At 44.4% G+C, this 25,551-nt stretch overlaps 1 protein-coding gene across 1 annotated transcript in view; it reads left to right on the forward strand.

Moving 5' to 3' along the window:
- Positions 1 to 25,551, forward strand: part of LOC138260451 (nicotinamide N-methyltransferase-like) — a 125,292-nt gene that overhangs the window by 17,044 nt on the left and 82,697 nt on the right. The window contains exon 2 of the mRNA XM_069208964.1: positions 20,742 to 20,949. Coding sequence (XP_069065065.1) covers positions 20,742 to 20,949 — 208 coding nt within the window. The remainder of the gene's footprint in view (positions 1 to 20,741; positions 20,950 to 25,551) is intronic.

Genomic DNA, 25,551 nt, shown 5'->3' on the forward strand with positions numbered 1-25,551 from the left:
TCCAGCCTCCTACAGCGGGTAGTTTGGAAGTATATGCCTACAGTGAGGAGGGACACACTTCTTGCACTTTATATAGAGGACCAGACCAAATATGCCCCCATAAAAGCCACCCTTGTTTCTTAATTTTGGCTGACCCCTGAGTATTACCAGCAGAGGTTAAGGGATAGCTACAAAATCCAAAACCAGTCCTTGGTGGATTCCTTAGATTACTCCAGCAAGGCAATAATTGGCTGGATGAGGGTCAGCAAGGTTAATGATTATGTTGGATGTTGGATTGTTCAATTTACTCTTGAGACAGCACATGATTAATACCAGTTTTACAAAACTATGCTAGCACCTAGTACATGGCAAGCTTGCTGACCCCAGCTAGGGAGTGTTCAAAATGTATCTTGGGGTGATCCCAAGAAGGGTGGTTCAGGTTCTCCCCAACAGAGGGGGGAGAACAAGGGAGACACAGACAAGTTTCAGACAAAGGGGGTAGACAAAAAGCTCCAATCCCCTTCTGAGAAGAAGGTCGGAGGTTCTCGTGGTTGGTGGCCTAGGGCACCTCATTTCTAACCATGCTGCTTTGATTGTTCTTAGCTAGGACACAAGCAGGGGGGCTCTGTCTGTCCTGAGAAACCCCCCACTGGTGGGACCTCTAAAGTGTGGGGGGTCAATATGGTCTTAGATGTAGTTAGTCCCCAGGGGCAGGAGATAGATCATAAACTAGTCTCCCTTAGTTTGGAGGAGAACTCAGGGAGTAGACTGTTGATCCCTGAAGGTGGGAGTCATTCTTCCACCAGGTCAAGGAAATTTCCCTCTCACTGCTGTAACACTGCGTCCAACCAGCTCAGTGGAGGGGCCAGTTCACAAGCCAGTCTGATTAAGTTCAGTAAGTATTTTGATTTCACATATTCCTGCAGCTGAAAAAATCCTATTTGTTCAAGAACTTTAGATAAAAATAGTGAAAGGGACAAGGGTCAGAAGTTGTTTGGGAATTATGGGCATAGGGAAGGTTTCTTTAGCAATGGAGGTACTACATCTTTTCAGTGTGCTGATACGTGATAATATGCAAGAGTGTTAGAAAATATTATTTCAATTTCTTTGGTATTAAACTGAGCCGATTCCTGCATGTATTTGAGGGGACAAATGAGGGGCGGCTCTAAGTAGACGTGACCAGAGAAGCTGCACATGGTGCTGATCCTGGGGGCAGGAGGGGTGCTGTGTATAGAAATATCCTATGGGTTTAAAAGCTCCCAGTGCATAGTTCCTTGTGTGGAAGACAGTTTTCAGGCAACAATACAAATGCCAAGATAACTGGGGATTAATGTTCCTGCGGGAGAGGGATTGAGAATTGTCTAGTGGCAGTTCTGACTCATCATAAAGGAGCACAGAGGGTTACTACTGAGAAGACGCCAGGACCGACCACGGAGACTGTACCCTTGTACTTCCTGACAGGGAATAAGCTATACTATATGTCCAGGACCTTTGTAAAACTTATCCAAATTTGGACACTAGTAATTTAAATTCATTATAACCTTGCAAATAAGCCTTGAGAAAGCCCTCGTCTAACAGGAAATTTAAAGGGGCTAAACATGTGTTGGCTGTATCAATTTAAAGTAAAAAACATCTAAATGGCTGTATCAATTCAATATGAAAAACATGTAAAAAAAAACTTGTCACAGAAATGAATAAAAGGAGTTTAGAAATACCAATATCTGATCATCAGTAGATTTCTGTTTGATGCATCCGGGACATACAAAAGCAAATAAGGAAATACCATCAGGGGATTAAGCACCCTTAATTTCTGGAAAACCTCACATCAAACACAAATGCAGAGGGTTACTATGCCTGCATTTACTATGCAGATCACAGAACTGTATTTTGTGTGGATAGCTCAGAGAGCTACTGCTTTTTTCACAGAATTATTTTCATTACTTTCAGTTCATGAGTTCCAGCCCTAATGTAGCACAATAACCTTGAACTCTCATCACAGAACTGCATACATACTGCAAGACATAGGGGTGGAACCCTATAGTATTTGTAATTGTAATTGTATTTATATAGCGCTTATATATTTAGTGCTTACTATTGCTGACAATGCGTCAAAGTGCTTTTTGGAGAGTGGAATGCTACTCCAGCACCCAAAAGGATTAATGATGGACTCGTAAAAGGAAATATAAGATAATATGAGAGGTAGACATATGTTGGACCTGGCCCTTTTTGCAGGTTCACTCCCAAACTTCTCTTACCAGTTTTTGTTGGCTCTCGGATTCTGGGCACTTCACCACTGCTAACCAGTGCTAAAGTGCATATGCTCTCTGTGTAAATTGTATTGTTGACTGGTTGATCGAGGCTTGGCATATTTGATTTACTAGGAAGCCCTTAGTACAGTGCACTAGAGGTGAGCAGGGTCTGTAAACAAAATGCTACTAGTGAGCCTGCAGCACTGGTTGTGCCACCAACATGAGTAACCCTCTTAACATGTATCATACCTGCCATTGCAGTGTCTGTGTGTGCTGTCTTAAATTGCCAATTCACCCTGGCAAGTGTACCCACTTGCCAGGCCCAAACCGTACCTTTTACTACATGTATGACACCTCTAAGGTACCCCCTAGGTAGCCCCATGGGCAGGGTGCAGTGTATTTAGAAGGTAGGACATGTACTGATGTGTGTTACATGTTCTAAAAGTGAAATTCTGCCAAATTTGTTTTTCTCCATTGCAAGGCCTATCTCTTTCATGGGTTAACATGGGGGCTGCCTTTAAATAACTTTAAAGTGCAGTTTCCTTTGGGAGCAGATAGAGATAAGGAGCTTGGGTCTCTGAACTCACAATTTAAAAACACATCTTTTTGTAAAGTTGGTTTTTAAATTGTCTGTTTGAAAATGTCACTGTTAGAAAGTGGACATTTTCTTGCTTAACCCATTCTGTGACTCTGCCTGCTTGTGTAGTCCACGTCTGGGTCGGAATGACAGTTGGGCTGTTGTGAATTCCCGCTAGACAGTGACATAAAGGGAGCTGGTGTGTAGCCTGCATATCCTAATGGGCCATCTTGGCTAGAGTGTTTGGAGGAGTGGTCACTTACACCTGAAAGGGCTTTGCCTGCCCTCATACAATGCAGTCTCCATCCCCCTGGTGTGTGTCTGGGGCCAGGCCTGGGCAAGGCAGGATCTTGTCAACAACAGAGACCTTCCTTTGAAGTTTGCCTACTTCAAAGGCAGAACTGGGTATAAGTAGTGGACCCAAAACCCCAGACTTTTAGAACACTTCTGGATTAAGAGGAACATCTGCCAAGGAGAAGAGCTGAAGAGCTAGAGGAGGATTACTGCCCCTTTGCTGTGTGTGCTTTGCTGGGTTGGCCTGCAGTTGCTGCTTCTGTCTTAAAGAGGGCAAAGACTGGACTGTGTTGTGTTTCCTGCCTGTGAGGCTTCTCCAAGCGCTTGGATTAGAGCTTGCCTCCTGTTGGAAGTCTCATGGATATCAAAGACTTCAGCTTCATCTGCCTACAGCACTGGGAACTGTGTGTTTTATGCTGCAATAGAAGAAAAACCACTGTGACGCCGTTAGCAACACCGCTGACTACACCACGACCTGCCGACATCACACGGAGCCGTGCCCCACGTCGCACCGCAACCCTGGTCTCACCGACGCTACCACCTGACGCCGTCACTGAGCTGTTGCTTGCACCGTGACCTGTGGGCCCCGCACTTCGCAACGCCTTGCTCACAACACAGCCTTGGCATCTCCAACAACGATGCTCCACGCTGACACCGACGCCACTGCCTGCACCGTGGCCTGAGGACACCGCTCGTGAGGTACACGAAGAACCGTCCCATCACGCATGCAGCCCCTGTCCACCAATGCCAGCGCCATTGACTCCAAAAACCCGTGGGCGCCGCACTGAGTGATTCAGCAACAACAATGCCTCTGCCTGCACCGTGACCTGGAGACACTGCATGTTCCACCACCCCGCTTCTCACTGCAGCCCTGTTCTCCCCGATGCCGCAGTACACTGTCGCTGAGCTGCTGTCACACCGCACGTCACATCATCCGGCTTCGGACTGAAGCCCCGATGCCGTCCATGCCAGCGTTTCCGACTTCATCATCAGACCGGAGTTTAATCTGCAATACGTGTGAACCCCCTGCACCGGCCTCTGGAACCGACGCCAGTGATGTCGCACTTTGGATCTCATCGCAAGGATCAGAACGCGCAACATTTCCAAGGTACTGCTTTTGGGTCTTCCTGCCAGCATAGGTGGCACGAAACGCAACGGCCAGACTGAACTATTAGATATGTTGTTCATGACGTCATGACAGCCTCAGACGGAGCTATTGACTTTAAGGAACTGTATTTTTAAGTTCATTCTTGCAAAATTCATATCTTTGTTAATGCATGCTGGATTTTTCCCATTTTGGTCTTGTTTTACACAGATTAATATTGGCTATTTTTCTAAAACTGACGTGGTGTCCCTTTGTAGTGTTTTCACTTTATTACTGGTTGTTATGTGCAAATGCTTTACACATTGCTTCTGAGATAAGCCTGAATGCTTGTGCCAAGCTACCAAGGAGGTGAGCAGTGTAGGAAAGTACCCTCTTTTTGCCACTGTGAACCCCATTTTCTGGCTGATGTCAGTGTGCTTGACTGTGTTCACTGGGATCCTGCTAACCAGGACCCCAGTGATTATGCTCCCTCTCCTCAAAATTTTGTCACTGCATACTGGTAACCCAGTATTTCACCCCAAATTGGCATACTGGTGCCCTCTTAGTAGTCCCTAGTGTATGGTATATGGGGTTCCAGGGGATACCTATGGGCTGCAGAATTTCTTTTGCCACCCATAGGGAGCCCATGCAAAGGCTTTTGCAAGACTGCCATTGCAGTCTGCGTGAAAAGGTACATGCACCCTTTCACTGCCATTTACACTGCACCAGGTCACTTATAAGTCACCCCTATAGCAGGCCCTCCCACTGAGGGTAGGGTGCAGAGTACCTGTGTGTGGGGGCACCCCTGCACTGGCAAAGGTGCCCCCACGGCCTCCAGGACCATTTTCTTGGTCTTCGTGAGTGCAGGGACACCATTTTACATGTGTGCTGGACATAGGTGACTACCTATGTCCAGGTACATAATGGTAACTCCGAATATGGGCATGTTTGGTATCAAACATGTTGAAATCATACCCCAATGCTTTTTCAAGCATTGGCTATATGATTCCATGCACTCTTGGGGCTCCTTACAGGACCCCCAGTATTGCCATTAGAGCCTTCTGAGGTTTTACAGGCAGCCCCAGCTTCTGCCACCTCTCAGACAGGTTTCTGCCCTCCTGTTGCTTGAGCAGCTCAGACCCAGGAAGGCAGAAGAAAAGATATCCTTTGGGAGAGGTGTTAGAGGCTTGGGAGGGGTAGCCTCCCCAAGCCTCTGGAAATGCTTTGAAGGGCACAGATGGTGCCCTCTTTGCATAATCCAGTCTACACCCGTTCAGTGACCCTCAGTCCATGCTCTGGCGTGAAACTGGACAAAGGAAAGGTGAGTGACCACTCCTCTGTCCATCATCACCACAGGTGTGGTGCTCAGAGCTCCTCCAGAGGGTCCCTGGGTTTGGCCATCTTGGATTCCAAGTTGGCAGGGACCTCTGGGAGCATACTGGCCAGTGCCAGCAAGTGATGTTAGAGCCCTCCCCTGATAGGTACTTACCTGTTTAGCTGACCAATCCCTCTTTCATGGCTATTTAGGGTCTCTCTATTGGGTGGTTCTTCAGATTGGGATTGCAAGACTTCAGCAGGACTCCTCTGCATCCTTTACTTCGTCTTCTTAATGAAGAAACTGCATCTGGACCCTCCCAGAACTCTACAACTGCAACAAAGAAGCAAAGACGACTTCTGCAATATTGTATCTTCAGCTCCTGACAGCAACCACAACTGTTTTCAAGTTGTGCATCCTCAGAGGACAACCTGTCTTCAGCCTGTACCAGAAGAACAAAGGAATCTCCCTTGGAGTGAAGGAGTCACTCCCCTGCTTCAGCAGGCACCTCTCTGCATCGATGACTGGCTGCGTGGGTCCCCACTCCTGATGAGTTGCATGGATCCTGCATCACAGGTGGTGGACTGAAGTGGTCCCGATGGTCCTGACGCCCAACTTTGGTGGAGGTAAGAGCTTGCTTCCCCATGCAAGACAGTACTCCTGTGCACCACGTATTTTGCAGTTGCCAAGGCTTGTTGGCTTCCTTCCACAAAGTTCTTCGTGCACAGTACAGCACCAGACCCCAGCACTTCTTTTTGCAATGCACAGCTTACTAAATGGTCCTTCGGTGGCGTGGGACCCTTTGTTGTAGTGCTGCTCCTTTTGCACCTTCTTTGCCCCCGTGCTGTGGGACTCCTGTGTGTGCTTCTGAGGGCTCTCTGAGTTGCTGAGTGCCCCCTCTGGGTAGAGTCCATCAGGCCCCTCCTAGTCCCAGGCAGTACCATTTTCCACTAAGCACGAGCTTTGGTTGGGCTAAGGCTTGTTGGCGGAATCCAGCGACGCAAACCAGACTGCAATCACCCATCCGGCGTGGGACATCATCTGCACCAACCAGGAACCCGCATCCATCTTCTTGGGTACAGTACTGACTGCTGTTCTTCACCATTGGTTCTCCTTTTGCATCTTCATCCGCGTTAGCAGGGGCTCCTGTTCTCCCTGGACTCTCCAGTGCTTCTTGGACTTGTTCCCCTTCTTCCACAGGTCTTCAGGCCCAGGAATCCATCGCTGGTGTCTTGCACTCTCTTCTGGTTCTTGCATTATCTTCTTTCTCATGTTCTTGTGTGTTCTAGGAAAGTTATTGTGTTTTACTCCTGCTTTCCTGGGGTCTGGGGTGGGTTCTATTAATTACCTTTGGTGTTTTCTAATACTCCCAGCGCCCCTCTACACACAACACTTGCCTAAGTGGGAAACCCACTTTCTTTGTATATGGGTTGTGTTTCCCCTAGGCCCATTTCTATCTATTGTGATTTTCACTATTTGCACTGTTTTCTAACTGTTTTTATGCCTAGTTCTGCATACTAGTGTATAGAATTTGTGTATTACTTACCTCCTAAGTGAGTATAGTCTCTATGATATTTTTGGCATATGTGTCACCAAAATAAAGTACCTTTATTTTTATAACCCTGGGTATTTTCGGTCATGTGTGTGAGTACTGTGTGACTACAGTGGTATTGCATGAGCTTTGCATATCTCCAAGATAAGCCTTTCCTGCTCATCCACACTACGCCTAGAGAGCCTGGCTTCTAGACACTGACTATATTTCCCTAATAAGGGATAACTGGACCTGGTATATGGTGTAAGTACCTTTGGTACCCACTACAAACCAGGCCAGCCTCCTACAAGCAGAGGTTATCTGAGGTGGGTATCTCCCTTATCCTGACAAGAGTGAGGTTCCCTACCTGGACAAGGTGTATACCGACTGCAAACTAGAGACCCCACTTCTAACACCATACAAGGCTGGTGCCGAATTTACTCACACAAACAATAGAAATTCAGCAATTATAGTTAGAGTTATTTCAAGTAGCTATATCTTGTGCCCCTCCATGCACAGTTTTTTCTTCAATAACTTGACTGATAATGTTTCATTTATATTTTTTATGATGTTTTAGAAGTTGTCATGTGTGCTGTATTATCTGAGGTAATTAGCAGTGCATTGAGAGGACCTGAGTTATAGTTACTTGAAATAACTCTAACTATAACTGCTGAATTTATATTAGTTTTTGCAAGTACATTGAGAACCTAGCTATCACATCATAAGGCACGGTTTGAGGTCCATTGGTAAGGAATTCAATTCCAGTTATATTTATTGCAAGAACAGTTCCTGTGAGATTTGGTTAAGCTTCGGGATGTGTTTCATGGTTTAGTGATGACTCTGGGAAAGAATGTTTATTTAATATCAAATCTCTTTTTCCAAGTGTGAAGATTTATAGCTTCCTAACTGATGATTTCTGTTGGAAATCGCCCTTTCTACAGGGTTACCACCAAAAATTTTGTCTTCTTCCTTCACTTTTTCTGACCTCGTTTTTTGCTGGTTTTAGGACTCTGTGCACTTTATCACTGCTAATGAGTGCTAAAGTCCTTGTGCTCTCTGCTCAAGACATGGTAACGTTGGTATATACCCAATTGGCATTTTTAATTTACTTATAAATCCCTAGTAAAGTGGTACTACATGTACCCAGGGCCTGTAAATTAAATGCTACTGGTGGGTCTGCAGCACTGGTTGTGCCACTCATTTAAGTAGCCCTCTAACCATATCACAGCCCTAACATTACAGAGCCTGTATATGAAGTTTTGCACTGCCATGTCGACCTGGCAAGATAATCCTTTCCCAGACCCAAACTGTCCCTTTTTATATATTTAAGACATCCCCAGTGCAGGCCCTGGACAACCCAAAGAGCAGAGTGCAATGTATTTAAAAGGCAGGGCATGTATTTATAAGTTTCACATGTCTAGGTACTGAAAAACTCCCAAAGTTTTTTTCCAGTACTTGAAGGCCTACCTCTCCCAATGGATAACATTTTGAGATTATCTTATTACAACCTAGAAGGGTTATTCACAATTTGGAAGAGATAAACTGTCTCTCAAATCACAATTTAAAAATCTCAACTTATGGTGAAGTTGGATTTTAAATTGCTATTCTAAAAATGCTACTTTTAGAAAGTTTGCATTTTCTTACTTTAGCCATTTGGTGCCTGTCTCTGATCATATGTCTGGGGTGGATGACAGCTGGGCTTTGCATATTGCTCCTAGACACCCACACACACTTGGAACTCCGATGTGACCTGATCGCCCATCCTGTGTAGGATGGGAGGGAGTAGCTGGGCACAGCCTCACTTACACCTGAATAAGGTATGTTCTATCCACATACAAAGGGCTGCATAGCCCCTATAGTGAGTCTGGAGCCAGGGCGCAAGGGCAGAACCTCTGTGCACTTCAAAGGTCTGTATTTGAAGTCACCCCATTTCAAAGGCCCAACTGCGTATCAGTAGTAGACCTCTGACACCACCACTTCAGTACACTTCTGGATCTGTGAATCCTCTGACAGGAACAAGAGCTGCTGTGCTGCTGAAGGACTGCACTCTGCTGGACTTCTGCTTTGCTGGACCCCTGCCTTACTGTGCTGCCCTGCTGCTTTCTTGCGTGGGTGAGAATGACTGGACCTGCATCACTTGAACCCAGAGTAACTCCAAGGGCTTGCTGGCTGGCCTCCTGATTAGAAGTCTCATGGACATAAACGACTTCCAACTACCCTGCTTTTGCACCTGGAGTCTGCCATCTGTGAGTCGGTCCTGCCAAATGGTGACACTCCTGACCCTTGGAAGTGGGTGTAAGGTGTTTTTTTCATCAGAACTGATGCATTCTCTGCTGAGTGATACATCCCCTAGCAGAACTGGCACATCTCCTCTGCTGAGCAGCACATCTTTGAGTAGAATGCCCTCATCGCCACTGCTGCATGGATTGGACCCCAGTGCAAAAGACTGTCATCACTGCTGCATCCCGCATCTGGGGACCAATGCGTTGTCTTTGGAACTTTTTCTGGCATAAGGTCCTTACATCCCTGTCGACGGCAACCTCAATGACGCCACCAAACCTCAGCATCACAGGTTCACTGCTCATTGGGAATGATGCATTGCCTCGACTGGGCCACTCATCCTTGATACCGGCCTTCACATCACAAGACCCATTGACAGGATCTCCAGTGTCAATGCATCAGGATCTGGCACTGCAGCCTAGCGACATCCCGCAATGCACCTTCAACCCGAATCCACACAACAGTCTTCAACCTTGGATTAAGGTACTTCTATTCAGCAGGCGTAACTAGGTCCCAGTATTTGACCGGCACTCCATTGTGGTCAGCCTGAACTTTTGATTTTGTCCAAGGCCGGCGCGACCAGGTAACCACTTTTAGCGCATTATGCTTCCTTGTGCTATTTTTACTTAAAACCTACACTATTAATATCTTAAGTTCTACATATTGAATTTGTGCTTTTGGTTTTGGTATATTTATTAAAGTTAGATTTTTTGTGTGGTGTTTTCACTGTTTTACTGTTTGAAGTGTTGCAAAAATACTTAACACACTGCCTCTAAGTTAAGCCTGATTGCTTGTGCCAAGCTACCATAGGGTGAGCAAAGGTTAATTTAGGGATTGCCTGACACTTACCCTGACTAAGATTGTGGTTGCTGTTTGACTAAGGTTCACACTCCAGTCACCAACAAATTTCTAACAATTATCGGTTACTTTTGCCTCCAATTTTGGCCACACTGACATCTAGCAAGTCAATTAGGTAGTCCACAGGCTCCTTCTCCCACAACTTTTCCATCTGTAGCTTCCCATGATGCACCAGTTACAATGATTAGCAAGGGATTAGTACTGTATACAAGACCAGCTCCAAACTGTCATCTCATATTGTTTCGAAATGTACTTGACTCTGTCAGCACAGTTTTCTTTCCATCTAGAGGAAATTGGGTTATTAGTTGTAATGGATTTGAGTCCTTCACAAATAAAAGGTTCACAATTGTCTCCTTACTGTAAGCCAAGTACCCCATTGTAGAACTTGACTTCCTCAAGGTAGTAAATCAGAGCAGTACAATCGCCACCTCAGGAGAGGGGGTGTGGCCTAGTAATCTCTATTCGCTTGCATGCTCGATAAATTATTGTCCAGTTATTGTTTTTTCTTCAAGAAAGAAAAAGTACATTTACAGCACATATTGCCATATAAAATGCTACACATTAATTTACAATATATGCACCAGGGAGATGAGAACAGTTTTGGTGACATCCATGTATTACATTTGACTCCTAGTGGGTCATGAACCCCATAATGATAATTCTCCCCTCGGATACTAGATGAAACATCATAATATAAGGGGTGTCAGTGTAACTAAGTCTGGCCTTTTGGCTTTGTCACGGTGTAATCACATCACTGTAGAAAGCAAGTCTATTGACTTTGTCAACAGAACACCATATTAATAAAATAAACATTTGTCATGTTAGAAATCACCATTAAACACAATGGAATCAATAATCACATTTAAATGCATTTATCATTTATATATTCATTGTCAAGTAATATTCTAAATAAAGGACTTTAAAAACAATCACAAATATATGTTAGAGCCTTTCGTTATCTCTTGAGGACACATAATGCAACAACAGAAAGCACAATAATGGATACTCAAACTCCAGACTCCTAGAGCCAAAGCTCAATTCTGAGAATGCTTTGCAAATTATGAAACCCTTTCCCGAGGTCATGAATTCAATGACCGGGTAGACATAGGGCTAAGGATTTAAAAATATTCCTGCTGCACTCCATGTAGCCCACAAAAACACTTTGGAAACATGTTAGTGGTGTCCCTGCCCCTCAATGGGGCACGAAATAAAGGAACATATGCTCATTTTCAACTAGCAGGGCATCATGGGGTGTCCCAATCTCAGCTCTGTGAATACTTTATTCGATAAGCAGCATTGTGGGCATGCCTTTCATTTATTTATTTATTGTTTTTGTGTATTCCAGTCACACCCAGGACACCCACATGGTGGTGAGAGTATTGGTGAGGGTCTTGGGGGCCCACGGGTGGAGCCTGAAAATCCCTGTGGTCCCGTTTGTGCCCCACATGCTTTGCACTCCTGTGCAACACATGGGCATCGGAGTCACACTTCATAGTGGGAGCAAATCCTTCCTCCCTGCGGCAGGACCAACTCTCTGCTGTGGGTGTGACTAACCCCCCAACACATGGACACATGTGGCAGCAACATCAGGCATTCCCTGAGGCAGGCAATGATCCAAGAGCTGCTGTTCTTTCCATGGTTTTCATGGCCGCAGCTTCTACATCGAGGTTCAGGGATGGGGTCCCGGGCACCATTCACACTGCCTCAGCTCTTAGGAAAATGGGTGTGCCCAGGTGCAATCAGTACTCTGGGGAAGGGGCATACACATGCCTCCTTGCTGGGCAATAAAGTAAATAAGATGCACTGACCCCCGGGCACTGGCCTACTCTGAGGTGGATTAAGAGAAATTTAAACAGAGCACCATGTGCTATTTCTCGACTTAAGCATGGAAAAATGGATAAATCTGTAAAGATGCATTACAGTGGCCCTGCTGGGCTGATTTTAAAGATTTTTGGCCTGTATTATTCCTGGTGGGTAGCTCTAGCCAACAGGCGTGTTTTCAGTAGGCCTCCTGGCCTCTAAAGGGCATACTTTGTGGGGAGTTGATTGTACTGGCTCCCTGTGCCAATCTGCTTGTCTCTTCATGCTCTGATACTGCTGGTGGGGGCATAATCGTAGCTACTTCACTATCAGTCAGCACAGCACACTTCCAAGCAAGCGAGCCTTCTGACTGTCTTGCAGGGTACTTGGAGTAATAGTGGAGTCCAGATCTTCCCCCAACTGGTCCTCAGGTGGTATAAGGAGTTTAACACCACTGACCCTGGAGGGACCCATCAGTTCTTAGGATCAGCTGCAGACAAAGTCCCATGATTGCAGGGCATCAGGTGACTTCTCCCTCCAGTTGTCGTCATCTTTCAGGTCCAGGGTCTTGTTTTCTGTCTGTCCTTTGTGCAGGGTATTTAAATAGGGGTGAAAAGTTTTAGATGCCAAACATCCGTGGTCAATCCTAGGATGCTGCATCATCCCTCCACCCCTGTTCCAATCATCTTGTACAGCATTCCTGAACAATAAAACATGGTGCTGTCAAGCTATTTCTGTGAAGAACCCCTACAAGGATCTCAGCTCCACTCCCAGCTGGCATCACTGCCAGATACCTTCCCACCAAAACTTCAAAAGGTGGCCTCTCCTATGTTGGCTTCAAATGTCTGGCATTTATGCTTTATTCAGTGGGCCTGGGCTGACCCAGCAGAGTTGCAGTGTGACAGTTAATTATCAGATGCAGATTTTCCCCACACCATTTCCCTCTCCCAGGAACTGTTCCAATCACTGATAATTGCTCCTTTTTTTGTGAGGGACCCTTTAGTCCCTCTGCTGGGAAACAGAGTAATGAATGTGGTCCATAAGGTGGGACAATTGTCTGGAATCTGATTATGAGTTGAGCTAGAGAAATACAACAATTTGTGATGTCTCATAAGAAGCATAGGTATATGTATACTCTTGGAACCTGCCTGGGGCATGTTTCACCCCAGTTTACCACGTTGCTGGACTGTGTTGGCCTAAATAGAGTGACACTAAACTCTAGGACAGATTTAACCTATATGTATAGAACTGCAGCTTTTACAGTGAATCCTACTGAACTATCTATGAATCCCCACAAATATCAGATAGTCTACCTCAGGCCAGCACCTATTCTTGCAGAGTCACTTATGTGCCAGTCTGCTTTCTGCACAATTACCGTGATGCACATAATGATAGACCCACATGTGCAGTCAGCACACTTGCTCTCACACGTGCACTTGTAGTGACGTGTAACCAGACCAGTGCCTCTTACCCTACCTCGCTGCAGTGGTCTTATCTTTAAATGGGGACACTGCTCAGTTCAATTACTGTGTGATTACAGTGAGTGTGACTTAGGTAGAGAGACCCACTCATCAAAAGTAAAACAGTCCTGGTGGACTAAATGGACAGATCCCATTTGCAACACCATGTACACGTCCATTTAAGTCTGAATGGCTTTAGAAGAGCTAAGAGTCTATACCATCCCCACCAACCTCCATGTTTTATTTTGTGTTTGGGAAATCCTTTTACTCAGCCACAGAAAAGTTCATGATGACATAAGTAGATTTTTCTTCAGTAATGGTAGTTTTCTGCAATTCATTCCCCGAAAAAACTCTCAAGGGCCCTTCCTAATTATGAAGAGAACAGACTAAGAGACCAGCAAGAGAATAAAGGCTGTATGCAGCCAGGCTCATTGGTACCAACAGAAGCTTCCCGAAGAAAGAGACAACAGCCTTCCAAGCTGCCTGAAAAAAGAGAATACAGACGTCGGTGTTACATCAGTCCAAAGCAGCAATTATATTAAGATCTTGGAAATCACAAATAAGTAGACTCCCTGTCAGCTGCTATGGAGTAATAGAACTTGTAAACTTTAATATTTGGCCTAAAAAGCCACAATTATCCCTACTGCGACCTATTACCATGGTGCAATCCAATAGCTTTCACCTCCTTGATAAACTATGCAACGCTTGTACTATCTCCTTCAAAATGTTCTTTCTAACCAATCTGAGATGCAACTAAGAGCCTCAAGCACAAAGCCACGGAATATCTCCTGGAAACACTCTTCTCTGACCAACAGTATTGCTGCCATTAGGGTGGCCTAAAACTGACCTCCTCTCCATTTCTCATCATCTTTCCCACTGGAATGAAATGCTCCCCAATTTAATGAAGCTGAGGAGTCTAGAATAATTCCACATGTAAAGAAATGAGTGACACCCAATCTCAAACCTTCAATGATGGCAAGATAATGAGTCATTCAATCAATGAATGAGGCACTTGCTGTAGGAGGCTGGCCTGGCTTGTAGTGGGTACCAGAGGTACTTACACCTTCTGCCAGGTCCAGTTATCCCTTATTAGTGTAGAAGAGGTGTTTCTAGCAGCTTAGACTGATAGAAGGTAGCTATGGCAAAGCAGCTTAGGCTGAACTAGGAGACATGCAAAGCTCCTACTATACCACTTGTATCATATGCACAATATCATAAGAAAACACAATACACAGAGTTACTAAAAATAAAGGTACTTTATTTTTATGACAATATGCCACAAGTATCTCAGTGAGTACCCTCAGTAAGAAGGTAAGTAATATACACAAGTTATATGTACACAAACCCAAAACAGGTAAGTAATAGTCAGAAAAGTAATGCAAACAGTGTAGAATTACAATAGGTTGCAATAGGTACACATAGGTATAGGGGCAACACAAACCATATACTCCAAAAGTGGAATGCGAACCACGAATGGACCCCAGACCTATGTGAGCTTGTAGAGGGTCGCTGGGACTGTAAGAAAACAGTGAGGGTTAGAAAAATACCCCACCCCAAGACCCTGAAAAGTAGGAGTAAAGTATACTTACTACCCCCAGAGAGCACAGAAGTCGTGATAGGGGGATTCTGCAGGAAGAACAAACACCAGCAATGCAACAACAGTGGATTTCTGGACCTGAATACCTGTAAGACAAGGGGACCAAGTCCAATAGTCGCAACAGTGTCGGGAGTGGGCAGGAGCCCAGGAAATGCCAGCTGAGGATGCAAGGAAGCTGCCACCTGTTAGAAGAAGCTTGGAGTTCTGCAAGAAGGAAGAGGACTAGGAACTTCTTCTTTGGAGGATGGATGTCCCACGTCGTGATGAAGCTTTCAGAGGTATTTCCACGCAGAAAGACCACAAACAAGCCTTGCTAGCTGCAAGGTTTGTGTTAAAGGTTTTTGGGTACTGCTGTGGCTCAGGAGGGACCAGGATGTCGCCACTTGGAGGAGGAGACAGAGGGGTCACCCAGCAACTCAGGGAGTCCTCACAGAAGCAGGCAGCACCCGCAAAAGTACCTGAACAGGCACTTGGAAGAAGAGTGTACCAGAGTCCACGCGAAGGTACAAAAGGGAGTCCCACGACGCTGGAGGACAACTCAGAAGGTTGTGCAATGCAGGACGGAGTGCCGGGGACCCAGGCTTGGCTCTGCATGAAGGAAATCCTGGAAGAGTGCACAGGAGCCGGAGCAGCTTCAAATCACGCGGTACCCAGCACCACAGTCTAGCGTGGGGAGGCAAGGACTTACCTCCACCAAACTTGGACTGAAGAGTCAGTGGACTATGGGAGTCACTTGGACAGAGTTGCTGAGTTCCAGGGACCATGCTCGTCAGGAAGAGAGGGAACCCAGAGGACCAGTGATGCAGTCTCTTGGTGCCTGCGTTAGCAGGGGGAAGATTCCATTGACCCACAGGAGATTTCTTCGGAGCTTCTGGTGCGGGGTGAAGGCAGGCAACCCCCAGAGCATGCACCACCAGGAAACAGTTGAGAAAGCCGGCAGGATTAGGCGCTACAATGTTGCTGGTAGTCGTCTTGCTACTTTGTTGCGGTTTTGCAGGCGTCCTGGAGCAGTCAGCGGTCGTTCCTTGGTAGAAGGTGAAGAGGGAGATGCAGAGGAACTCTGGTGAGCTCTTGCATTCGTTATCTGAAGAATTCCCCAAAGCAGAGACCCTAAATAGCCAGAAAAGGAGGTATGGCTACCAACAAAGGAGGATTGGCTACCAAGACAGGTAAGAGCCTATCAGAAGGAGTCTCTGACGTCACCTGCTGGCACTGGCCACTCAGAGCAGTCCAGTGTGCCCCAAACACCTCTGTTTCCAAGATGGCAGAGGTCTGGGACACACTGGAGGAGCTCAGGGCACCTCCCCCGGGAGGTGCAGGTCAGGGGAGTGGTCACTCCACTTTCCTTTGTCCAGTTTCGCACCAGAGGAGGGCTGGGGGATCCCTGAACCAGTGTAGACTGGCTTATGCAGAGATGGGCAGCATCTATGCCCATCAAAGCATTTCCAGAGGCTGGGGGAGGCTATTTCTCCCCAGCCCTTCACACCTATTTCCAAAGGGAGAGGGTGTAACACCCTCTCTCAGAGGAAATCCTTTGTTCTGCCTTCCTAGGACTGGGCTGCCCAGACCCCAGGGGGGCAGAAACCTGTCTGAGGGTTTGGCAGCAGCAGCAGCTGCAGTGGAGACCCCGGAAATGCAGTTTGGCAGTACCCGGGTTCTGTGCTAGAGACCCGGGGGATCATGGAATTGTCCCCCCAACACCAGAATGGTATTGGGGTGACAATTCCATGATCTTAGACATGTTAGATGGCCATGTTCGGAGTTACCATTGTGACGCTATACATAGGTAGTGACCTATGTATAGTGCACGCGTGTAATGGTGTCCCCGCACTCACAAAGTCCGGGGAATTTGCCCTGAATGATATGGGGGCACCTTGGCTAGTGCCAGGGTGCCCACACACTAAGTAACTTTGCACCCAACCTTCACTAAGTGAAGGTTAGACATATAGGTGACTTATAAGTTACTTATGTGCAGTGGTAAATGGCTGTGAAATAACGTGGACGTTATTTCACGCAGGCTGCAGTGGCAGGCCTGTGTAAGAATTGTCAGAGCTCCCTATGGGTGGCAAAAGAAATGCTGCAGCCCACAGGAATCTCCTGGAACCCCAATACCCTGGGTACCTAGGTACCATATACTAAGGAATTATAAGGGTGTTCCAGTGTGCCAATCAGAATTGGTAAAATTAGTCACTAGACTGCAATGACAATTTTAAAGCAGAGAGAGCATAACCACTGAGGTTCTGGTTAGCAGAGCCTCAGTGAGACAGTTAGGCACCACACGGGGAACACATATAGGCCACAACCTTATGAGCACTGGTGTCCTGGCTAGCAGGATCCCAGTGACACATAGCAAACAAACTGACAACATAGGGTTTTCACTATGAGCACTGGGCCCTGGCTAGCAGAATCCCAGTGAGACAGTGAAAACACCCTGACATGTACTCACAAACAGGCCAAAAGTGGGGGTAACAAGGCTAGAAAGAGGCTACCTTCCTACACTTGCACATTTTGACTATAAATTCAAGCCATTCCTTCACTTTCAAATGGCTATCTCAACACCCTCTTTCACTGAGCTCACCCCTGCCTAAGTTGCTTTCTCATCCCTGTACCCCTGGCCTGGATCTTCCCCTCATATTCCACCACAACCTCTCCTCCTAATAACTCCAAAATGCATGTAAACATCTCCAAATCGCCTCCCACATATAACGCATAATGGGTGGTTAGTAACTCAGCCAGAGCATGAGATAGGTAGTCACATCCATGAAGCAGTTTCTCCTTAATTTACTAACTCTGCCCCTATTTTCAATTTCATCCCTTCCCTTAAACATTCCCCTATTGGCCCTTCAAACAAACACATCTTTGAAAAGACTGTACATATTTGACTACACTAATTAATGCAGACTAATTCTTCAAACTATATCCAAAGAAATGTGTCCTATCATTTCTAAAGTGGAATCTCCTTTAGCGCCTCCTAGCCCTGCTCACTGGTCTCGGTAATCAAAAAATGTACTATACAGCATTCCAATTCTTCCTTCCTTCCGCTAGAGGCTCCCTCTGACCACCAAAAACTACAACTCCCTCATCACCAAACTGGACTGTCTTCTCTCTGAAGTGATACATGTATCTTCATTTACTTTTCAAAATTAGTGTCTACCCTTCAATGCGAGCTCTACCTTCACCTTTTCTCGCAGTGCCTTATCTTAAATTTTCTCCCCAGTCTAAGAAATCTCCCTGTCCCACAATTTCTCAACATGCTCTTAAGAAAAGTCACATCAGGACTTTAACTCTCTTATCCAATACTCAACGTCACAATCCCTTAATAATTCAGAATCTCTCCAATATCCTCCTTTACCCAGTACTCAAATAGTTCACTCAGATATTAAAAGCAGCACTCCTTCTGCCATCAATCCCACTTCTCTGCATGCCACACAACCCCGTCCTCTTCTAACTCTTAAAGGGTAACAACATTATTCTTTCTTATATCATGTCCACTTTCCAAGATGTAGCTGGTTCTCCCCCCTATATTCCAGTCATTAAGAGAGATAGACACTTAACTGCTTTATTGAAGAGAATCCAAACTAACACCTACCATCTCTTTCAAGTCCCTACGACCTTCCCCATCTCAGAAGACCTGTTCAGTCCACTTTCAATTGTTTGTTGCACAACTGCCAATCTGTAGCAAGACACCACATCAAAACTGCAGATTTGATCTAGTCCCACAACCTTGACTTACTGTACCTGGTGGAAGCTTTGATCTCTGATTCCTCCCAGCCATACTTGAGCTTTTGTTTCTTCCAAGCTTTTAGATCAACTCCCAGGACAGGGAGGGTAAATAAGGTGGATTGGTTGCAATTATCCACATTTTTTCTTTACAATGCAAAAACCGAGGGAGGGCTCAATATCTTATGTTTGAATATATGTCCTTTGAAATGAAGTCCTCGGACCCAAACTCCTCAATCATATATTATGATATCAGAGCAGAAGTAAGAAGTTGAAAGTATTGATCAGTATACATCTGGAAGTATACAAAATGAAATGATTAATTTATTGGGGAAACAAGCCCTCATAAAATCCCAAAGTGTTGTTCAGTGGTATATACTTGTGTCCTTAAGGGATCATATAAGTGTTTGTGAAAAGTCCAGTTCTTCAAATCACTAACTCTTGAATTGCTGGCAGCTGGCAATTGTTTTGTCTCTACTTGACTTGTTCAGGACAAAGGAAATATCCAATGTACATAAGTCTAGATTGGACAGAAATCCTACCTCCTAGAAGCCTGGGGCCACAGTTTGTCTGTAGGGCTAGTGTAATATAGTTAATGGTCAGTCTCTAAAATAGACATTGAGTCTACCATTGTTCTAGATATAGTTAGTCAACGTTTGTGTGATTCCTATGAAGGAACTCGCCGTCTATTCCTCAGTCAATTTGTAGATTGACGGCTTTTACTCCGACAGCTAGTCAACTTCTGAACAATACAGAACTTTCTTGAGGTGTGTCATGCCCATGCCTTAATACCAAGCACAATCTACAAATATCCTCGACGACATAACTGCAACAATCTAGATTTACATCAGCAACCATAATACTCATGGCGATTGCATATATTACAAATAGTATCTACAAAGACTTGATCAGAGAAAAGGGCTGTTCCACACATTCATCTGAAGCCTCAAACACTAAAGTCCAAAGTCCAGTGCTGTGTACGGCAGCACTTTCCTACATCTTTTACTCCAAACTGCCAGAAAGTTGAGAGGGATGTAGAAAAGCATTGCTGTACAAGGCACTGGACTTTGGACTTTGGTGTTTCAGGCTTCAGTCAAGTATGTGGACCTCCCCGGATCAAATCTTTGTGGATAATACTTGTAATATCTAGGATAGCCATGTGTATTATGAGTGCGGTGCTTGGACGGTTGATGATTTAAATGGAGATTGCTTTACTTGAGTTGTCTAGGATATTTGTTGATATGATACTGTTAATGCCCTGATGAAGCTCGAGTGTGAGAGAGTTGCGTTGGCTGTTCGTATGGCTGTCTGGATATGAAGAAGTGATGAATAAGCAATCTTCTAAATATTGCTTTTGGACTGGTTGTTTTGATTGTTGCCTCACTAATTTGCTAGGTAATTTCTGATGTTAGGTTGTTCGGTACTCAACCTATAGAGGTGGGCAATGAGCTCAAACATATCCATAGGTAAATTTACTAGTTGAGCAGAACACTGGTCATTAACTGCATACGTTGTTTAGAAGCCTAAAGTTTTATGATAGTACCACAGCTCTATAGATAAATATCTTGCATAGCCACTGCAAGAATGGTTAATAATTGAGATCCTGTAGTGCGGCCTGTAATTCTCCTTCACAAAGGTGGCAACTCTATCTACAAGAGAGCTGAAGGGACCAATGACAGGGGACCCAAAAAAAGAAGAATAAAGCTGAAAGGTACAAATGAGATTCATACCCTTCCATCTTCCATACCATCCAGGCACTGCAGCCTCATCCCAAATAAGAAACTGTAGGGCCTTGAACCTAAGGAAGATCTGGGAAGGTCACGAGGGCCAAAGCAGAGCATGAGAGTGGATATGGTAGATTCATGTGTTCTGAGGAAACCACAACACGTACCATATATTGTAGATGATAATGATGAGCAAACTGGACATGTCCCTTTATTCTTGTTTGCTGATAAGGAAGACACTTGTTACATGTTTTTGAACATTTTTCCAAACAGGTGATGTTAAAGGAGACTCCCTGATTGTTCTTTCCTGTGGCCACCATATCTATTCCGCTCTCCCAGCCTGTGAGTATTTCAACGAGATCACCTTTGCTAGCGCAGATGGAAAATCCATCCAGGAGATACAGAAATGGCTGAAGAATGAACCTGATGCCATGGACTATGGTCAAACTATAAAGGAGATTTGTAAGCTTCAGGGCTGTGGGTAAGGATCCAACTTTGCATTAATTTCCTATTCGGACTCTCATCTTATAACCCTGTGAGTGGTCACAGAATTAAGCACACATGTCAAGGGGATACCATAAGAGTATGAAAGTGTTGATGTCACTGCCTAGATAGAGGTTTGAAAGAAGGACAATCTTCTTTGTGCTGTACCTTGTCTTCCATGATACCCTGACTTAGTTACTCAGCATCAGAGATGAAGCAAAGGCTCACTAAGGTACCCTTGAGACTATTTTGTTGTACATTTCCTCCTATAAAAGCTTTAATAACATACCAATTCAATCCCAGATCATGAATTTGAAAGTGATTATTTAATCCTTGTTATGTTCTGAATCTAGTAGGATGGTTGGTCTGTATTCTAAAATGTCCCAAGGGATTTTTGTAGGACTTGGAAAGTGAGGGTTGTGCAAGATTAAACAAACCCACTTAAGGACTGTATCTTCATCTTTCCACTGGCGACAAGTGGACACCAGTGACTCCATGTCCATTCTGATATTGCTGTGATGGTTTTTCTGCCAGGTTTTTCCGGACCGACAAATTGGATATTGAATATAGCCAAATACCACTTTGGGTAAGCAAGACAATGCTCTTTCTGGAGACTATTTTCGATTTCAAGTTTGTCTGTTCAGCTGGTCTTTCTGTCAGTATTGACTCACGGTTATTTTACTGGTTAATGCAACCACAGTGAAATACAAACAGATGCATTCCATGCTCTCACTGACATATGGGACAAGACCTATTGATTTCAATAAGCCATACGTGTAAATACAGCAGATAAACACTATGCACAATCACCCTTTTGCCTGTTTAGATTTGGTGCTACATACACCTATTAATGACATTTTCTTTAAACCATCCCTGACAATTCATGCTTACAGGAGCATCTGAAAGTTTCATAGGGTATATTTTCCTATTTTAACAACTTTCATTTACATTTATTAAACTTGAATACATTTGGTAAAGCTCTCCCATTCATGCATAGTCCCTGGAATATTCAAGAGTATGTGTAGGTAATTACTATTTTATCTCAGTATTGACAATTCATTTGTCTATGGAAACAATCTCAGTACCTCCCCCTTTCATGCCAAGTCCTGGAACGCCGCCTTTGAATCAGGAGAAGTGGTGTGGGGTATTCCAAGCAGACATTGACAACATTGTTGGAGACATTTTCTCCTCTGAAAAGAAAAAGCCAACCTGTCATTGGCTTTCATCCTCTTCCTTTCAGAAAAGAAGGTGAGAAAGAGAGCAAGAGAGAGAAAGATAGAAAAAGAGACAGAAAGAAAGAAAGAAGGTAAGAGAGAGAAAGATAGAGGAAAAAAGGAAAGAAAGAAAGAAAGAAAGAAAGAAAGAAAGAAAGAAGAAAAGAAAGAAAGAAAGAAAGAAAGAGGAAGGAAAGGAAGGAAGAAAAGTGAGGACAAGACAGAAAGAAAAAAGAAAAATAGGAAGGCAAGAAAAAAGGAAGGCGTGAAAAAAGATGAAGGCAAGAAAGAAAGATGAAGGTAATAAAAAAGAGGAAGGCATGAAAAAAGATGAAGGTAAGAAAGAAAGAGGAAGGCAAGAAAAAAAGGAAGGCAAGAAAGAAAAGGAAAAAAGAGGAAAGAGAATGAAGCAAAGAAAGAAAGAAAAATGAAAGAAAGAAAAACAAAGAGGAAGGAAGGAAAGAAGGAAGAAAGGTGAGGAAAGAAAAGAAAGAAAAAAGGAAGGTATTGAAAGAAAGGAACAGAAATGCAAGAAAACAATAGGAAAGAAGGACAGAAAGAAAGAAGAAAGCAAGAAAGAAAATGAAAGAAAGAAAAAAGAAGGGAAAGTGAAGAAAGAAAGAAAGAAAAAAAGAAAGAAAGAAAGAGAGAATTAAGCAAAAAAGAAAAAAAAAGGAAAGAAAAGAAAGAAAGAAGATAAATAGAAATAAGGCAAAAAGCAAAGAAAGCAAGAAATAACCAAAGAAAGAAGTAATAAAGAAAGAAGTAGAAAGAAAGAATGAAAGAGAAAGAAATAAGGGAAGAAGCAAGGAAAGAAAGAAAGAAACAAGGAATGTCAGACCCAAAGCGTTGCAAAGATAAAGCACCCTCATGAGCTTATATTCAGAGTTTGTTTGAGCTGTCAGTATGGTGTGAAAAGGCATCAGTCAGATAAATAAATACATTTACAATAGCATTGGCACGAGACAGGAGCTAATAATGCAGGAATGTGCCCTGTGCTGACATCTGGTAGAGAGCATCCTGCAGCAACATCAAGCTCTACAAATAAAGGAAACAGTAAAGCAATAATAAAGTAAAAACATAACTGGCACTAAAGGAAACTTCCTTGAGTGTGGATGTGCTCCTTTGTGAAAGTGCTGAATGTAGTCACTCAAAGTGAAGTTAGCCAGTGGCTGAAGTTGCTGATCCATTGCCCCATGCTGTATACTGTAGTAAAAGCTGCTTTCAGAATATTAATCGTGTAAGTGTTTAATAGAATCAAATGGTTTCACTAACACCAGACCTAAATAAGCTCTAAATGTACACAACCTAGCCTAAGTTCACTAGAGGCTTTGTCTCTCTTCTCACTAGTACACCACCTTTCTGGCTTGACCTCCACATGAATAGAAAGCTAATCGTAGATAAAGCAAGGCTTAGACTGGTTCTATTTTGGAGGCGACTTACAGCCATCCCTGACCAAGCCAACTATGCATATGAATATTAAAAAACTTGCTGTCTTCTCTGGCTTGCGGAGGTTTGGGGAGCCTACTAACTCAGAGTCATTCCTGACAAAAGAACAAATTAGAAAATTAATATGGCAGTGAGTAGCCCAGATGGATGCCCACAACATCAATAGAGAGGCCCTGTCTACAGACTTTGTTCAATTTAAGTCAAATCCATAGCATGAAGAATATCTTGACTGCATTACTAACCCAGTCAATAGAAGATGATATATCCAGTTCAGGATAGGCTCTCTACCAGTTAAGGTGTTTACTGCTACATGGGCTAAAGATATGGTTTACAGGAGTTTCAATATAAACTTAAATATTTACTGTCAAACACCTGAGTGTCTTTCTAGGTTGTTGTTGAAGAGAAATTATGGAGGATAACTGTTACACTGATGATGTTGAGGTGTGTCTGTTTTGAGGACAGTTAATTCAGTGACAGGTGGTGTTTTGTCTGAAAAAGAGCAGAGAGGTGAATTCTAATCACATGTTGTATTGTAAGAAGTAGTAGTGTTTGTATCAAGGGTGGATCATGCTTGAAGGGAATGCATAGTGTGTATGGTTTCCTGTGGTCATGTCACTGAAGAATCGACAATTACTGATGGTGTATTAAAGAAAAATGGTCTTGTTGTCCCCGTGGGACTTTGCAACAAAGTTTGCAATCTTGCCCATGAAGGTCACATTAGTATTAGGGTATCGTAGCAGAAAATGAGAGAGGATTTTTGAAGGCCTGGAGTGAACAGAGTTGTTAAACAGCATGTCAGGGAATACTCTGAATGTGTATTAAGTGACAAGACACAAGATTTTACCTTTCCCCATTGCCCTAGTGACTGGTCCCACAGTTGTAGGAGGCTGGCCTGGTTTGTAGTTGGAACCTATGGTACTTACACCTTAAACAAAGTCCAGTTTTCCTTTATTAGTGAAATGTAGGCAGTGTCTAGAAGCCAGGCTCTCCAGGGGTAGCTGTAGCTGAGCAGCCAAGACCTAACTAGGAGACAGGCAAAGCTCATGCAATACCACTGTAGTCACACAGTACTCACACACATGAAAGAAAATACTCAGGCCCACATCATGACAATGGCAGTAAATCCCGCTTACCGCCGTGGTGATGGCGGCAACATATCACCACAGTGGCGAATATCTGTTCACCATATCATGACACACACACACCAAACCGACAGAATACTGCCACATACACAAACCTGCCAGCCCTAAGGTTAGTTTTAAAGTGTCGATACGAACACCCATACAGTTATGTCAACAAAACAATGCCCACCACATTATGACCAACAAATCACCACAGGGGACATTCAACGGCGCTTAACAATTGGCGGTAGACACCGGCGCGACAATACACAACATTGGCCTAAACGAAAATCACACACCTGACACTGATACACACACCCACCCACAGCACTATAAAACACACACCCACATTACCCACAACCCTTTACGAACACCAATAATCGCCACAAGACTAACACGAAGACCACTGAGACAATTATACACACACACCACAAACACCCATCCATCCGTCACGAACCCCACATCCCACACCCCACCACATCACTCAACACCCTCTGCACAACACACACCACACAACATCCAGGTTCCCAATAAGGCACCCTGTTTCACTGATGAGGAGTTACGGGTCATGGTGGAGCCACAACTGCTTGGAGCACAGGCCAAGCAAATATCCATTGCCAGGAAGATAGAGCTATGGTGGAGAATCGTGGAAAGGGTGAATGCGGTGGGACAGCATCCAAGAACAAGGGACGACATCAGGAAGCGGTGGAACGACCTAGGGGGGAAGGTACATTCTGTGGCAGCAAGGCACCAGCTTGCCATCCAGAGGACTGGTGGTGGACACCCATCTCCTCCCCACAGCTCACAGCATGTGAG

This window comes from Pleurodeles waltl, chromosome 2_1, assembly GCF_031143425.1.
Source record: "Pleurodeles waltl isolate 20211129_DDA chromosome 2_1, aPleWal1.hap1.20221129, whole genome shotgun sequence".
NCBI lineage: Eukaryota > Metazoa > Chordata > Amphibia > Caudata > Salamandridae > Pleurodeles > Pleurodeles waltl.